General features: G+C 33.6%; 3 protein-coding genes across 4 annotated transcripts in view; 2 read left to right on the forward strand and 1 right to left on the reverse strand.

Annotated features, from left to right (window-relative positions):
• The window catches only part of LOC126888395 (ras-related protein Rab-35), a 37,968-nt gene extending 33,219 nt beyond the window's left edge, over window positions 1-4,749 (reverse strand). Inside the window, exon 1 of the mRNA XM_050656615.1 lies at window positions 4,549-4,749. Within this exon, the coding sequence (XP_050512572.1) occupies window positions 4,549-4,609 (61 nt within the window). The 5' untranslated portion in view covers window positions 4,610-4,749. The remainder of the gene's footprint in view (window positions 1-4,548) is intronic.
• Window positions 4,750-5,473: 724 nt separating this feature from the next.
• LOC114325243 (UPF0587 protein CG4646) lies at window positions 5,474-7,810 on the forward strand. The gene is made up of 2 exons (XM_050656617.1): window positions 5,474-5,887; window positions 7,560-7,810. Exons 1-2 carry the CDS (start codon window positions 5,638-5,640, stop codon window positions 7,793-7,795), a joined length of 486 nt encoding a protein of 161 aa, XP_050512574.1. The 5' UTR covers window positions 5,474-5,637; the 3' UTR covers window positions 7,796-7,810.
• Window positions 7,811-7,858: 48 nt separating this feature from the next.
• On the forward strand, window positions 7,859-17,156 carry LOC114325244 (probable phosphoglycerate kinase). 2 transcript variants are annotated; one of them, XM_050656616.1, is made up of 2 exons: window positions 7,859-8,191; window positions 16,181-17,156. In XM_050656616.1, the coding sequence occupies exons 1-2, from the start codon at window positions 8,068-8,070 to the stop codon at window positions 17,092-17,094; spliced, it is 1,038 nt and encodes a 345-aa protein (XP_050512573.1). In that variant the 5' UTR covers window positions 7,859-8,067; the 3' UTR covers window positions 17,095-17,156. The 2 variants fall into 2 exon arrangements, with proteins under 2 accessions (XP_050512573.1, XP_028129050.2); XM_028273249.2 differs by lacking the exon at window positions 7,859-8,191 and adding an exon at window positions 13,880-14,297.
• Window positions 17,157-17,230: the final 74 nt, after the last annotated feature.

Below are 17,230 nucleotides of genomic sequence, written 5' to 3' on the forward strand. Positions count from 1 at the left end.
AAATATTTCGATGACTTACTGAAAGTATTACTTATCTAAAAAACACAGTAATTGATCTAGTTTTTCTGTATTTATTAAAATACAAAACATTATAACAAGAATGGCAGGATTGTTTGTGTAACTTTTTATTCCTGAAAAAAAGTGTGATAAAAATGAAACAAATTAAAGAATCTTGATAAAAATTTATAATCGAGTTAAACAAAGAGTAATAAACATGAAAATAAAATTTTTTTTAAAAAATATTAAAACAAAAAAAAACTGACAGGCACTAAAATTTGTACAGTGTAGCAATGGTAGTCAGTGGCAACATTTTCATCACAAATTGATCCCACTTCGCTTACGTCGTCTTCTACCTCATCAAGTCATTTCAAAAGAGTTTCCTCATAGTCTTTATCCCCTTATTTGAAGTTTTTGACGAACTGGGGCACATTATGTTTAATGACGAACTGGGCACAAACACTAACACCCCGTCTATTATACGGAAATCACACTTTGAGTCTAAATATTTTTCGAATAACAACCTGCATCAAATTGCCGAATTCAATACTAGTAAATAACAACCCAACTTGAAAAGTCATAAACGGATGACCTTCAAATTTTTCTAGGAAGGGAAATATCCCACTTTCAACAAACGATGCCGTCTGAGAGACGGTGTGTTAGTACTTAAGGGTTAAATTAAATCTATTTTGAACACACCAGGCATGCAGACAGTCTAAATCCTACTGTAGCAAATCTTGGTCTCTTATCGTTTTTTATATAACTCTCCAGAATTTTAAATCATCAGCAAACATTAAACACTTTCATTATGAAAGCAATCAATTATATCATTAACAAAGATGTTAAAAAGGAGAGGTGAAGTATGACACCCTGAGGAACTCCAGAGCTTACTTTTAATAAACTAATTCTTCTACAGAAACTAATAACGTGACATTTTCCAACATTAATGCTTATTTGGTTCAATATCCACCGTGCCATAATTTTATTAATATCAATTTGAAGGATTTCACAATCTGAGATGGATTCGATAATTCTAAAGATTTTTAAAGCGTCAGCAAATAGCAGAAATTTAGAGTTAATTTGAGATTTAATGTCATTAACAAATATATTAAAAAGGAAAGGCCCTAAGTGGCTTCCTTGTGAAACACCAGATGTTAGGGAAATTTCACTAGATTGAAAGTGTTTAATTTTAACAAGTTGTATTCTGCTAGTTAGGTAACTACATAACCAGTTATACAGATTGCCCGTAAATCCTACTATCGTCCACACTTGGACATAGGCCTCTCCCAACTCCTTCCATCGGTCTCTATCCTGAGCAACATATTTCCAATTTGTTCCGGCTACTCTTTTAATATGATGAACCTGCCTCATCTGTGGTCGTTTATTTTCGTAAGGTTTCCAGTGTTGTTGCATTCCAATGTTGGTCTTTTTGTCTAATAGTTTAGCCTGCGAAGCTCCATTTAAGTTTGGCAAATTTTGTTGCTATGTCCTTGACCTTTGTTTTTGATCTTATCTAGTCGTTCCTCTTTTTATCTGACAGTCATATACCTAACATTGCTCTTTCTGTTGTGGCCAGTTTATTCATATTTGCCTTGGTTAGGGTCCAGGTCTGACATTCATATGTCATGAAAGGAAGGATGCACTGGTTGAACACTTTGCTCCTCAGTTATTGGAGTATTTTGCAGCTCTTAAGTATCCAAGTTTTCCAAATCCTGCCTATGCTACTCTAGCTCTCCTAGTAATTTCCGCACTTTGGTTATCTTTGTCAAGTTTCAGGATTTGGCCTAGGTAGATATATTCCTGGACTTTTTCTATCTCACTGTCATTTATAGTTATACGTCTGAGGTAGCATTACCAGGTGTCCCGATTTGCGCGGGACATCCTGATTTTCAGGGGTCTGGGGACGCGTACCGATTTGTACCTGATCGGGACACTAAATGTCCCGATTTTCACCTACGAAAACCAATTTCAGGAGGACTTGGATTAAATTTGACAACTATGTTATAAAATCAAGGCACTCCTAAAAGAGTCAACATCGAATGAAAAATATAATTTTAATAAAAAATAAATAATTTACTTAATCTACGATTTTTTTTGTACTTTCGTCTGATTATTATTATTATGTAGGATTAAATACAGATTATAGAAACATCTTGTAGTCCAGTAAATGAACGGGAAATACGGCGATACTGTATTTTCAGGATCCACTCTGAATTGCATGAAAATTTGGACGGATTGTGCCGTTGGTTGCTTTTAGTCGGGGGGTGACAGTCACCCCTAGTTTTGGGTGAAAACCCGCACGTTTAAAATAGGTCCGGAGATGGATAAATTGACTAATTCTAAGCAATTTTAGTTCTATAGAATTTTAACTTAGTTAATACTTTTCGAGTTATTTGCGATTGAAAATGCTTATTTTTCGACAAAAAATCACGTTTTCAGGTGATTTTCACAAATAACTCAAAAAGTGAGTATTTGATCGAAAAAAATATTCTTAGCAAAAATGTAGCCTAATATAAAAATATGAAAACAATTGTGAACTCGTAAAGTCTATAGACCCAGCAAAAGCAAAGTTGTAGCTCATGAAAAATACGTTCTTATTTGTCAAATTCCAAATCAAATATTTCAACCTGAAATAACCAAGAAATGAAGTACTTTTCAGGAAAAACCAATTAAAACTTTTTTAATAAAGCTTTATTTTTATGTTTTAAAAAAATTTCTAGCATCAAAACTAAGCGAGTTATGCTCAAAATCAAGTTGACTCCCTTTGTTTTTGGTAAAAAAATTGTGAAAATCTCCCCCTACTTAGCGCACCAAATGAAATTAATCGTTACCGCTTTACAAACAATTTACTTTATTTATGTATTTTTTACATGACTGAAAGGGACTAAACGAGTCACTAATCACGAGTGTATGCAAAATATGAACAGCCATATTTTAACCAATTTTTGTCTTACAGAAAAACAAAATGAATCTATCATATTTATTATAAAAGCAAAACATACATATTTACTCCTTAAGATTTTTAGTATCCCTAATACTTTTTAAGTTATTTTGAAAAAAGGGCATTTTCCAATATTCAAGTAAAATTTTTTTATACCATAAAACCAATTTGTTTCAAAATTAAGCACTCCCAACCGGTAAACCTTACAGACCGTATAAACAATACACATATAAAGTAAATGGTAAAGCGGAACGATTAATTTTATTTACTGTGCTAAATAGGGGGAGATTTTCACGATTTTTTTTTACCAAAAAAAAGGGCCAACTTTATTTTGAGCGTGACTCGCTTAGTTTTAATGCTAGAGACTTTTATTTAAAACAAAATCAAAGATTTTTTTAAACACTTCAAAAAATTTTAATACGTTTTGCCTGAAAATTGCTTAATTTTTTACCCGAGAAGGGGTAACTGTAAGTGTCACCCCCCAAGTAAAAGCAACCAACGGTACAAGTTCAGCTTTTAAGTAGACAGTAAGTAGAACCTAAAACCAGATTTACATGCAATTCGAGGTTGACTCTGAAAATTAAACTCCAAAACGTTCATTTACTGGGGTTGTTTATTTGTCCCGATCTACAACCCTAAATCCCAATTTGTTTTTGCGTATGTACCGATTAAAAACAAATCGGACCTGGCAAGACTAGTCTGGGGTCATCTGTGTTTGTCATTATTTTTGTTTTTCTCATATTCATTTTTAGACCAACATATTGGGAGCCACCTGCGAGTTCCTGCATCATAATTTGCAGGTCACAAATCTGCAACATCAAATCTGGGGTGATTTAGTTTGTTGCCATTAACGTTAATGCCATAGGTTGACCAATTTGTAGTTTTGAAGACGTCTTATAGGCTAGGTTGAAAAGCTTTGGCGATATTACGTCTCCTTGTCTCACACCTCTCTTAATGGGGATGGGATTTTTATTTTCATCTAGTTGTACTATCATAGTTACATTTTCATATATTATGTATTAGTTGTCTATATCTCGATGTTCTCTCTTTGAGATATAGACAACATATATTTCCTATATTCTTAAAGATGTTATTATTTATAATACATTTAATATTTTCTTGAATGCAAAAGAAAAGAAAAAATTTGAATTTAAAAAAAGAAAATTTGAATGCACAAAATTAAGTCATTTAATACTACAACTGTTATCTGATAGTAAAATATTCAAATATCATGATAAAAGCATTTTCATCAATAACAATACAATTTTTCAGATGTTTACAGACATATTTAAATTAAAAAGTTAGATAAAAGATAGTTAAATCCCCCCAAATTTTTATTTAGACACACATACATGATGCCGTTATTACCTTAATATCAACCTAAATAATCATATCAAATTAGTTACATTCTATTTACTTCAACTTGATTACAAAAAGATTTACAACTTCCTCTCTCGATATGAAAGAAGACAACAAAGGATGATACTTTTATATAAGCGAATTGCGACTTTGATGTATCTCGGACGGTATAGAAATTTTTAGTGAAAATTTAAATGAAATAAATATTAATTTTGAACCTTAATTTAAACCCCACCCACAGTTTAACTTACCACTGTCTCCTATTATTAGCAATTTAAATAAATGATCGTAATCTCTTGTCATTTTCTGCATTCTAACTTTCTTGTAGTTTAGATTTTTCTTTCTTCAACATTAATAATGGTATATTGCTGGTGTAATTTAATTATTTGTTTAAAAACAGTATCCTTTTTACTTCCCCTTTTTGTCAAATCCCAAAATTGACAAAACTGACATGACAATGACTAATGACAAGATATGACAGGAGGATGACTAAAGCACCGACTAAAGATAGAAAATCACGGTGTTGCCAGCATTTGCCTTTTTTCCTGTTTACGAGAATTTTCAGCTGACTGGCTATTATTATTCAACTTTTTTTTGATCGCGGGATCCAGGCCTATAATAGTTATATGCAATATTTGAAATCAATTACTTTTAGAATTTTATGTTTAAAATTTAATTTATTTTCTTTTTTTTTTTTGACTGAATGACTGAATTTTGAAGTTGACAGTCAGCCCTTAGACAAGGAAAAAAGAGAGGACGAGTAACACCCATTTAACACACACGTTCCAAAAGTGAAGCCAGTTTTTGGTTTGTTTGTCACCAGAAACATGGCGGTCACGTCAAAAATAACAATGGGTTGCCAGTGGTGGGTGTTCGTTGAAGGTTAAAATTTCATAAAAAATAAAGTTAATCATCATCTAAAATTCGTAATAAAAACATATGTATGTATTGAAACATATGTACGTAATATGAGCAACTTAATAAAACATTTACCGTACACAAATTCTTCATTTTAAATACATTTCATGTTTTTATTTTAAATACTCAATGCATAACAATACCCCAAAGATACGTCGATGATCAAATTCTCTGGTGTCGGTTTGGCTTCACTTTTGGTCATATGATTACTCGTCCTCTCTCTTTCCTTGTCTAAGAGTCAGCCTATTTTTAGGTTAAGTTTTAGGCTTTGCTGTCACAGTACAAAGCAGGATGTTCCGTTATGTATTGTGTTTTGTGTTTGCTGTTGCTTTGTCAGAAGTCAGACAGAAGTGTTTGAATTGAACTTTAATGTAAATATTAGTCGATGTTGATAGTAAAGAACTTTAGTAATTTTATACAAAATGGGTAAACTTAGTTTACAAATTAAAGCCACGCTAGAAGGACTAGAAGAATTATATACGAATCATCCAGATTACAACTTTCTTTTGAAACTGAAATGTACAAGTTGTGGGGAAGAATCCAACAAATGGCATGATGTTTCTGAAGCCGTCACTTTTCCAGGAAAGACAGGAAAATCTGAGAACAACTATATTGCCAAATGCAAGCTCTGCAGTCGAGAGAACTGTCTTGATATTGTCCCAGGATCTAATGGTAATAAAAAACGTACTGACATATGGATACCCCAGTTCCATAGAGAAACAACTCCAAAATTTCGTACAATAAAGGAAATGTTACTTAAATCTTGTTTTCTCGATATCGTATAGAAATAAATCAAGTCTTCTTTCTAGCATGATCGATCATGCTAGTAGGGTAGGCTGCATTAACTTCAGCATTCTCGCCATCATTTTGGTGAACTACCCTGTGGTCTTTTACCTACTGGGTTATTCGTTTTTGCGCTTTTAACAAGTCTGCTGTCCTCCATTCTCTTTATATGTTTGTTCCAATATCTTCAACTCTGTCTGACCCATCTTCTATGTCCTGTATTCCACAGTTTTGTCTGATCTCTTCACCTCTTATTCTGTCACAAGAGTTTTGTGAACATCTTGGATATTAGTGCACCCTATGTAAGGCATAGCTGAATCTTATGTTTCTACATCACAGTGTTGCCATGCCATTTCTTTCATAATTTCAATCAATGTTAAATGTACCTACAAGAATAATAGAATAAGAACGTTTACTTCTCCGTCATTATACTAGGTAGAATGACAAATGAGGTATCAAATGAAAGCTTATATTCCAAGAATAGTACTAATGGTGAGAAATTAGACCTAGATTGTCTGTCCCTCAAAAAATAAGCGTTACATTGGGGATTTCTAATGTCGACATTAAAAGTTGCACGATTTTTTTTTCTATAAAACATTTTGATCTAAAACTTACCAGAAAACTTCTTTGTCTTTCAAATAAACGTGACTAAGAAGCTAAATTTTAAACTTCGTCACACAACTTTTGCGATTAAACTTTGCAATGCACAAATCCGCACCTTTTTCTTTGAAAAATTCATAACCTTTATCATGATAAGAATAAAAACTTGAAGCAGAAAACTTTGTCTTTAGAAATGTTAGAGCTATATACTGTAAAAATTTCAAAAAAAATATTAAAATAAAACAGAGTTGTAGCGAGGTTAACGCAAAAAACGTGATTTCATTTTTTTTATTTTTAGGTTAAGATTGCGATTTTGACAATGTTTCCCCACATAAAATTCAAAATAAACCTCATTTTCGTTTTCAGCACCCTCGAAAATATAAAGTATGAATAAAATTAGCCATTCACCCCTCCGTGGTGAGTATCTTGAAAACTAAGCGCTTTTTTGAGGGTGTCCCTCTTGTGTATAATAAAAAAATAGGAAATCTACACAGACATATTAGGGTGCACTAATATCCAAGATGTCTGAGTTTTGTTTTGTATACTTCTGAGTGTTCTCATCATTATTTATAACATTCTATTTATGTCTAGTTTTGTTTCTGCCGAATATGTTATAATAGGTATTATTGTTGTTTTATATATTTTGACTTTGCTTTCAGTATTTAGATATTTGTTCTTCCATACGATTTCTTTCAGGCATCTCAAGATTCTAGCTGCTCTCATTGTTTGTTCTCTGACCTCTTTTTAGAGATTTCCATAGCTTGTCATTTTCGCTCCAAGATATTTGAAGTGTTTCTCCTGTTCCGCAGTTTTGGAGTCAATTTCCAATTATTTGAATCTTATCGGTTCTTTGGAAATTACTAGGCACTCTTTGTAGTTTTTTGGGCTGTGGGTGTTTTCTCTCTATGGAACTGAGCTATATTTCTAAGTCAAACTAAACATATGGTTTACTATTTTCTAGGCAAATACACGAATGAAGACTCAGGGAAGTTTAAAACTATTGTTTCTTTTGAATGCCGAGGTATAGAACCCTTCGAATTTGCTCCCAGCGAAGGATGGATTGCTAAAGTTGAGGAAAGCAATAAAATCTTCGATAATATAAATTTGACTGAGAAAGAATGGGTAGAATATGACGAAAAGAGTCAGCAGTCTGTAGGTGTATATGAATTTGAATCTAAGTTTGTTCCTTGCAAATAAATGTTTTAAAGAGGACCTTGGATCTTTATTTTATAACCATAATAGTACAGGGAAACACAAAAACAAGGGAGATATACAACGATGCACAAACCACGGGGCCCATAAAATTAGTCAGGGCCTTAGTCATACCATGAAAATATGGGAAAGAGTAATTGATAGAAGGATATGTGAAGAAACTGAAATATCCGATAGTCAATTTGGTTTTTTTGCAGGGCAGATCAACCACCCACATATGTAATATTCATTATGAGAATACAGGAATAAAAAAACAAATGCTCATGTGGTCTTCATTGATCTTGAGAAAGCATATTATTATGATAGGAGTTCCTCGAGAGACTCTGTGGTGGGCACTAAATAAGAAGGGAGGCCCCAGTGAATATATAAGTATTGTTAGAGGTATGTATGAGGGAGTTACAACTAGTGTTAAAGTAGGTATGGGAGAGGGAGAGACTGATAAGTTTAATGTGAAAGTAGGATTGCACCAAGGCTCAGTGCTTAGTTCTTATTTATTCTCATTAGTTTCGAATCCGATAACAGCTCAACTACAGGATAACATTTCCTGCTGCTTAATGTATGCTGATGATGTGGTGTTAGTGGGAAATAGTGAGGACGACTAGAACAAAAACTGTAACAGTGGAGACAAGCTCTTGAGGAAAAAAAAGAATGTGTGTACTTTGTACGCACGTAGGAAGTTATAATTCTATTATATGATTTCAACGAAATCAATATTCTGTACCTTGGAGGTAAACAGTCGTAACTCCACTTTTTGCCGAAATGGAGTTAATACCACGCTCTTGTTGTCAGATTTTCATAGCATATTGTGGCAAAAAATCGTACATCCAGCGTTATTAGTTGCCTAGAAGGGGCGTTTAGAAACAATAGCAACTCCATTAGACAGTTGAGGTAAACAGTAGTATATCCATAGCAACTCCATAAATACATGCGTATATTAGATAGTATGCTTTCATATGCGGTAGTGGTAAACAATCGTAGCTCCATATTTATATTAAATGGTATTTTGAGGGTGTTAAAACGGGATAATGAAAAACAAGAGTTCTTTTTTGTTTTAAACATTGTGATTTGGTTTTTGCGTTTTTAAATACGGAATATACTATTTTTGTAATCACTTACGATTTTTATTTTGCATATTACCTGTTTAAAGACATAGAGGTAAAAAGTCGTAACTCCCATTATTATACATCAGGTAAATAATTTCTTAACAATACTAATACCCAGTAATAGATTTGCATTTACATATTATAATATACCAGTAATGTTGAATTCGACATAATGGAAATAATTTTTTTTTATAGTTTATTGACTAGTCTGTATGTTTTGTTCTTTCTTGCAAATGTATACATTGCGGATATACGACTGTTTACCTCCAAGGTACAGAATATACTTTAAACAGTTTCTCTACTACTTTCCAAAAATTTTTATTAAAACAATACCAAAAATTAAAAGAATAAAACACACACAAACACATTGAAAAATGCCACAAATGATTTCTGAACAATAACTGTTGCCAAAAATTTTAAATAAAATACGTATTTTCTGAAAAAAATTATATAATAATATACTTGCAATCATAAAATCTATAAAAAAAATAAAAAAATGATATAACTTGCATTGGGCTTTAACCTACTTCCCGTGTATCCCGCAGTACGAGAGTCGAAGCGATTTCAAACTGCACCACCTTCGCTTATACGTCATGTGGGAATATACACAAACTGAACAACTTTTTGACATTTTGTTTATATGAATTTTTATTAGTTTGATTTTTGTCGAATTAAAATACAACAATATATAGAGTAAGAAAACGATACATTAGATGAAAATTTGTAGAAAGTTTGTTCGTAATCAGATTATGTAAATTAAAGCATTGCCTACTAGGGGTATAGCATAGCAAGTACTAGGTAAGTACATTATTTTTTTTACATTTTCCAAATAGGTATGAAGATAATTTTTTATTGGAATACAACTGAAACATTTAGAATTACGTACCTGTGGCTTTTCAAAACTATTTAAAAAGTCACTATAATTATAAATTTGACTTTATTTCTGTCCTCACAACAATAAAAACTAATATATTATACAACATTTTTGTTTACCGATAACCTCCATATTGAACAATTATTGACAGATCATTTCAACACCCAATCAGAGCCTGTATAAAGACTAATACCAAACTGTCGGTGTGCGCATGCGCGCAGATCAATATAAATTCACCCTCAATCTCAAATCGCGCCTAAAGAAGTATAACTTCAATAAAACTGAATAAAATTAGTTGAAATAAGTAAAATGTTAAAAAGAAAATTAAATAACACTAAACAAAGTTACCTAATTAAAATTAAATCAAATTAAGTATAATTAAATTAAATAAAATTGGATCAAATTAAGTAAAACTCAATAAAATCAATTCAACAAAATAAAATTGAATAAAATAATCAAATAAAATTGGATAAAATTAAATAAAACTCAATAAAATTAATTCAATAAAACTGAATAAAATTAATTAAATAAAATAAATCGAATCGAATCTATAAGAAGTATTCACTTCTGTCGACACTTCCCAAGTGCCACACTCTTTTTTTTATGAGCATTCAAGAACCAAATCAACTTCGGAGTGCTGTAAAATGAAATAAACAAATTTATAGTGAGAATTGTCCGTTTAAAGATCCTCGATAATATTGCTCTGATATTATTTTAATGGCCAATTGGTTCAAACCAAGGTCATATATCTAAACACACACACATTGCTCTGATGTTATTTTATTGTAAAATGACCAGATAAAAAGTTATAACACCCAAAAGAAAATTTGATCAAAAATGTTTCGTTATTTTTCTTTAAAACATTTTTATTTTCCATTTTACGATAAAAAATAGTTGTAGGCAATTTTATTTGCTACGAATAATGTCTGATAAAATTTTCTGTAAGCTTGCTAGTTTACGAGATACAACGCGAAAGCCCTTTGTACCCCTTTTTTCAAGATGGCGGCCGGGGACAAGGCACCCTGAACATCAAAAAAATAAAATTGTGTTCTCTGAAAAATGTAACTTTTCAATGGACTACTCTGGGGTGAAGAAAATGAGTTTTGAAATTACCTTTCTTCATCATCAGTGGCGTTACAGCTCTTTATGAGCCAAAGCCTTCTTCAGAACAATCCTGCATTCGTCTCTGTCTCTGGCAACTCTTCTCCATGCTCTAATTCCAATAGATTTTAAATCATTTTCTAGGTTGTCTTGGTACTTAAGTCTCGGCCTTCCTCTCGCTTGTTGTCCTATCAGCCCTCTTCGTTCAAAAACTTTTCTAACTATGGCATCTTCCTCTCGCCTCATTACATGACCTATCCATCTAAGGCGTGCCACTTTAATGAATTTTACAACGTCATTTTCTCCAAAACTTCTATACAACTAAAAGTTGTAACGCCTGCGCCACAAACCTTTTTATTTTATGCCTCCATATATTCGTCTTAGGATTTTTCGCTCAAAACGTTTGAGCAGTTCTTGGTCATTATGTGTAAGTGACGCAAGTTTCTGAACCATATGTTAGCACTAGTCTTATTAGTGTTTTGTAGACAATCAATTTAATTTTTCTAGGTATTTTTGAGGCCATCTGTCTTCCTAAGCCATAGAAACAATTATTGACGAGCACTGTTCTTCTTGTAATTTCTTCACTGACATTGTTATCTTTAGTTAGCAGCGAGCCTAAGTATGAGATGAAGGTGTCGACACCTTCCAGTTCTAGGTCGTCAATTATTATTCTTGTAGGTGCTTGACCTAATGCAACACATATAGTGTCATGGCAACTGTCATAGTGACAGTTGCCATACTCCTCCGATACGTCTAAAGGTGGGAAACAATGTAATGTAATGTTAATTTATACGTTTATATCGACAATTTGCACCTCTACCAGTTTCATCTCTTTTTACTTCACAATGTATATGTTTTCCATCTTTTGCGTTATTTTGCCGGTTATTAGCGCGCTCATCACTGTATTTAGTCTTTTGAACAGTGGCGGCTGGTCAGAGGAGGCAAGGGAGGCTTAGCCTCCCCATAAATTTTTTACACATACTACACTGTCTTGTTTACTTTGCTATTTTGCTTCGCAGATATCGGAAAAAGTTATTTGAACAAGTTGTTCCAAATAATGTTCTAACCCCACATACCAAATTTCATCACAAAATTCGCACTTTCAGTTTTTTCATTATTTGTAGTCGGGATCCTAAAACTGAAGCGGAGGCTGCTGGCCGGAAAATCTCACTTGCTAATGCTCCGCGCAGCCCAGCAGCGTTTACGGAGACCCGGTCTCCTTAGAGCTGCATTATAGTTTAACGCACACGCTGCCCGGAGATTGGGCAAGGGCGGCTGATCGGCCAGCAGCCTCCTCTGCAATTTTAGGATCCTGACTACAAATAATGAAAAAACTTAAAGTGCGAATTTTGTGATGAAATTTGGTATGTGGGGTTAGAATAATATTTGGAACAACTTTTTCAAATAACTTTTTCCCGTATCTGTAATGCAAAGCAAAATATCGGTAATTTACCGTGTTTTTAGATTCGCAGTAGGCCGCTTGTAGAATTAAAAAAATTCAGTTGAATATCTTAAAAAATGTGAACCTTCAACCTGTATGGACTGCAAAAGATCAAATATGTATTTATTTTGATATGCATATCTACTTATAGAGATAGAATTGTTAACAAATAAACGACACAAACTTTGGTAATATACACTTTTACAATTTGACTAACTATTTTTAAAATGATATGATATTATGAAATTATGACTTATGATGATATTATAAAATGTAAATAAAAAATGGGGCCTTAAATTAGATTTTTTTGGAGGATTTTTTTTGCAAAGGACATCGCACACATCTTATGGAAAATATAATGTCACTCAAATTCAATAAAATTTATACGAATAGATTCGTTTTAAATTAATGGTTAAATCTTATCATTGCGCCAACTCTGTATTTTCACTAATAAGAGCAGAAATTGATATAAATAAATCATGTTGTTCTGAAGCTATTTTCTTGTGGCATTTTTACAATTTTAACTATTTATAATGGGAAATAAGCCACAATATTATTAAAAAATGATTTTTATTAACGTTTCGACGCCCAAATCGGGTGCCGTTTTTTTTTCAAAGTCAGAATTTGGTATTAATTTTGAGAGTAAATTAAATGTAAGACCAAATACTTACGATATCAGGATAGTATCACGAGGTTTTTCCTGGTTTTCCCTTGTGATTTACTATGAGATCTCTAACGCGAGAATTTTAATGTCACCGTTGCATGTGGTTGTCTTTTTAAAGACAGATCACATGCTATGATTTTTTTGTGACGGATATTCTTGAGTTGGGGTTGATTTCATGTAATCGAAGAACATCTTCCAGTAAAGTCGTCCCAGGAACGCAACTCATAAATATTGGCAATATCATTTTAAAGTCTTTGACTTTAAAATGTATCATATGTATCTGAATTGCCGATATAAATGAGTCAAATTAAATAAATTATTAGAAGAATTTTTTTACTAAGCAACAACATTTTTGTTTATGTTAGTAGTATTTTGTATTTTGACAACGGCACCCGATTTGGGCGTTGAAACGTTAATAAAAATCATTTTTTAATAGTATTATGGCTTATTTCCCATTATAAATAGTTAAAATAAGTCATAATTAATCAAATAATTGATAATTAATCATAATTAAGAGTTGGCGCAATGCTAAGAATTGACCGTTAATTTAAAACGAATCTAATCGTATAAATTTTATTGAATTTGATTGACATTATATTTTCCATAAGATGTGTACGATGTCTAGATATTTTACAGTTAGGTATAGCCTCCCCTATGGTAAAAATCACGAGCCGCCACTGCTTTTGAAGATTTATATTTAGTCCCATTCTCTGTGCAGATGCTCTTAACGACCGAAATGCTTCAGTCAGAGATTTTGTGGACCTACCTATGATGTCTATGTCATCTGCGTATCCGAAAATTTGTACTGATTTGTTAAAGATAGTACCATTCCTAGTAATCTGGGACTCTCGAATTATTTTTTCTAATGCCAGGTTGAAATTACCTTTAGCACTTTTTAATTGTGACATTCTTGACATATCTCCATTGTATTAAATTAATAAGTGAAATTTGCAATAGACAATTAATAATGTCGGGACTTAATAAACTTTGTATAGATGCTCTTGACCTAACCGACCAGCGAGTACTGATGAGAGTTGACTTTAATGTTCCGTTAAAAGATGGTAAAATCACCAACAACCAGAGAATAGTGGCTGCACTAGATACCGTTAAGTACGCCCTGAGTAAAAACGCCAAAAGCGTTGTATTAATGTCCCATTTGGGTCGCCCAGATGGCAATCCCAATCCAAAGTACACTATGAAACCTGTTGTTGAAGAACTGGAGAAATTGTTAAATAAATCAATTATTTTTCTACCCGATTGTGTAGGCCCAGAGATAGAAGAAGCTTGTTCGAATCCTACACCAGGTGATGTTATCAAATCTATCTATCTAATCAGCCTTAAACGCTTATTCCTGGACATAGGCCTCCCCTGTTAATCTCCATTGTTCTCTACCTATTCTTTGCGATCTGCATCTGGTCCTTTCCTGCCGTTCTCTTAAGGTCGTCCGTCAATCTCGTCTGTGTTCTTGCTCTTTTTTTTCTATTCCCATTGTCGCCAGTTTAGAATTCGCTTATTCCATATTTCATCTTTTTGCTGCAGAGTGTGGCCGGCGAAGTTCCATTTAGTTTTGCAACCTGTCTTGATACATCGTTCACCTTTGTTTTTTCTTTGATCCATGAGTTTCTTTTCCTGTCTTTAAGACCGATACTCAGCATCTGTCCTTCCATTGCTCTTTGTGTTTTGGATATAGGGGAGACCAGGGGTAGTTAAGTTGTCACAATGCCGATTTTTACCTTATTTGGGAAGTTAACACGCTGTGTCATCTACACTCGAAAGGTCTTATTCATCACCAATTCCACACAAAATATTTCAGAGATCGGCCAGTAATTATTTCTCTTATTTGTGTAAATGTGTTTTGGCGCTTCTCATTCAAAATATTTAATATTCAATCATCTCATTATGTGAGTGAATTTGTGAAACCAAGGTAAGAAAAATATATTTTAAAGGGTACTGTCAATGTTGTAGACTACAATGTAGGCATATTTTAATATATTTATTCATTGGAATATTTTTGATTTGACATTCAGTTACGGAAGCTTATGTGGGGCTAGTTGTCACAAATTATACGGTTGCCCCATCTAGGAGCATGTTGTCACACAAATCCTGTCGAAGGTTTAAACCATTACCATTTTAACTGCTGGTACCTAGAATTTTAAACAAATGTGAATGGGTAGCCTACATACCAACTCAGTGTTTGGAGAAAGTTTGGTTAAAAAAAAATGTATCTGAGTTACAGAGCCACAACCAAAAACTGTGACCTAGCCCCGGTCTCCCCTACTGTCGATGTTCTCCTTTGTGAAAGTTAATGTTTGTGAGCCATATGTGATAACTGGTAATATGCTCTGGTTGAATACTTTCGTTCGCATATATTGAGGGTACTTTTTATTTTGTAGAATATATAGTTTACGAAATAATGCACATGCTAATCTAGTTATTCCTTTTATTTCTTCTATTTGATTGTCCCTGTTTGCTTATTATCTATCCTAGGTATATGTATTCTGCCACCGACCTGTTCTAATTTTTATTCTATTTGACTACTATTTCTAGTTTGTCTTCTTGGTTTGTCTTGGTTTTACTATAGTTCATCTCTAGACCTACCTATGTCGCTTTTCTATGTAGTTCCTCAACCATCTTCTGTAACTCTTCCTTCTGATCTGTTGTCAGGACTATATCGTCTGCATATCTCAAGTGGTTCAAGAGTGTTTTATTGGTGTCTTATTCCATATGTCTCCCATTCTATTTTTTAAAATATGTCTTCCATAGCCTGATTGGACAATTTTGGCGATATGGTAGTGTCTCCTTGCCTGACTCCTCTTTCTGTAGCGTGTTCGTCCGTCAATTTTACTGTGGTACTCGCGTTTTTGTATATGTTTGTAATTAAGTCCATGTACCTGTAATTGTAATCAATTCTGCCGTTCTCTAGTGAGTTTTTGATGGACCAATGTTCTATGCTGTCAAACGCCTTTCGGAAATCTAAGAATGCCATGTTTAATGGGATTTGATATTCGTTCGATTTTTAAATCAGAATTTTTACTGTTAGCAGATGGTCGCTAGTGCTAAAACCTTTTCTGAATCCCACTTGTTCTCTTGTTTGGTATCTGTCAAGCTTAGTAGTTTTGTGAGTCTATTTGCCATGATTTTCGTTAGTAGTTTAAATAAAACACTTAATAATGTTATTGGTCTGTAGGTGATGTTATATTACTGGAAAACCTTCGATATCATGTTGAAGAAGAAGGCAAAGGAGTGGATGCTAGCGGTAATAAGATAAAGGCGACTCCAGAACAAGTTAAAGAGTTCAGACAAAGTCTTCGCAAACTGGGAGATGTTTACATCAATGATGCTTTTGGCACAGCCCATAGGCCGCATTCTTCGATGATGGGAGAAGGTTTTGACAAAAGAGCTGCTGGGTTTTTGCTGAAAAAAGAGCTCCAGTACTTCGCTAAAGCTTTAGATAACCCTCAGCGACCATTTTTAGCCATACTAGGTGGAGCAAAAGTAGCAGACAAAATTCCGCTGATTGAGAATTTATTGGATAAAGTTAACGAAATGATAATTGGAGGTGGAATGGCGTACACATTCCTCAAAGTGACCGAAGGGATGCAGATTGGAAGCTCGTTGTATGACGAGAAAGGGGCAGAAATAGTAACCAAGCTCTTAGATAAAGCCAAAAGCAACAACGTTCAAATTCATCTACCGGTGGATTTTATAATAGCGGATAAGTTTGACGAAAATGCTAAATCCAGCTGTGCTACCGTCAAACAAGGAATTCCTGAAGGATGGATGGGTTTGGACGTAGGAGCGGAGACTATAAACAACTTTAGGGAACCTATTCGACGTGCCAAAGTCATAGTCTGGAATGGGCCTGCAGGGGTTTTCGAGTTTGACAAATTCTCGTTTGGGACCAAAGCTATAATGGATGAAGTTGTAAAAGCTACTGCTGCTGGAACAATTACTATAATAGGTGGAGGTGATACCGCTACATGTGCCGCCAAATGGAATACTGAAGAAATGGTGTCGCATGTATCTACTGGAGGTGGGGCTAGTCTTGAACTGCTGGAAGGTAAAATACTTCCCGGTGTTGCTGCATTGTCAGATCCTTGATGTATTCTCTTTATAAAATACAATGTATCTAATATTTAAATAAATAATTGTCACAGTATAAATAGACCTCTTCTTATGGTACCATGCACCTATAGTGCGTTGGTGAATTATATTAACACGTTGAACGCCGTGCGAA

Source organism: Diabrotica virgifera, chromosome 7, assembly GCF_917563875.1.
Source record: "Diabrotica virgifera virgifera chromosome 7, PGI_DIABVI_V3a".
Taxonomy (NCBI): Eukaryota; Metazoa; Arthropoda; class Insecta; order Coleoptera; family Chrysomelidae; genus Diabrotica; species Diabrotica virgifera.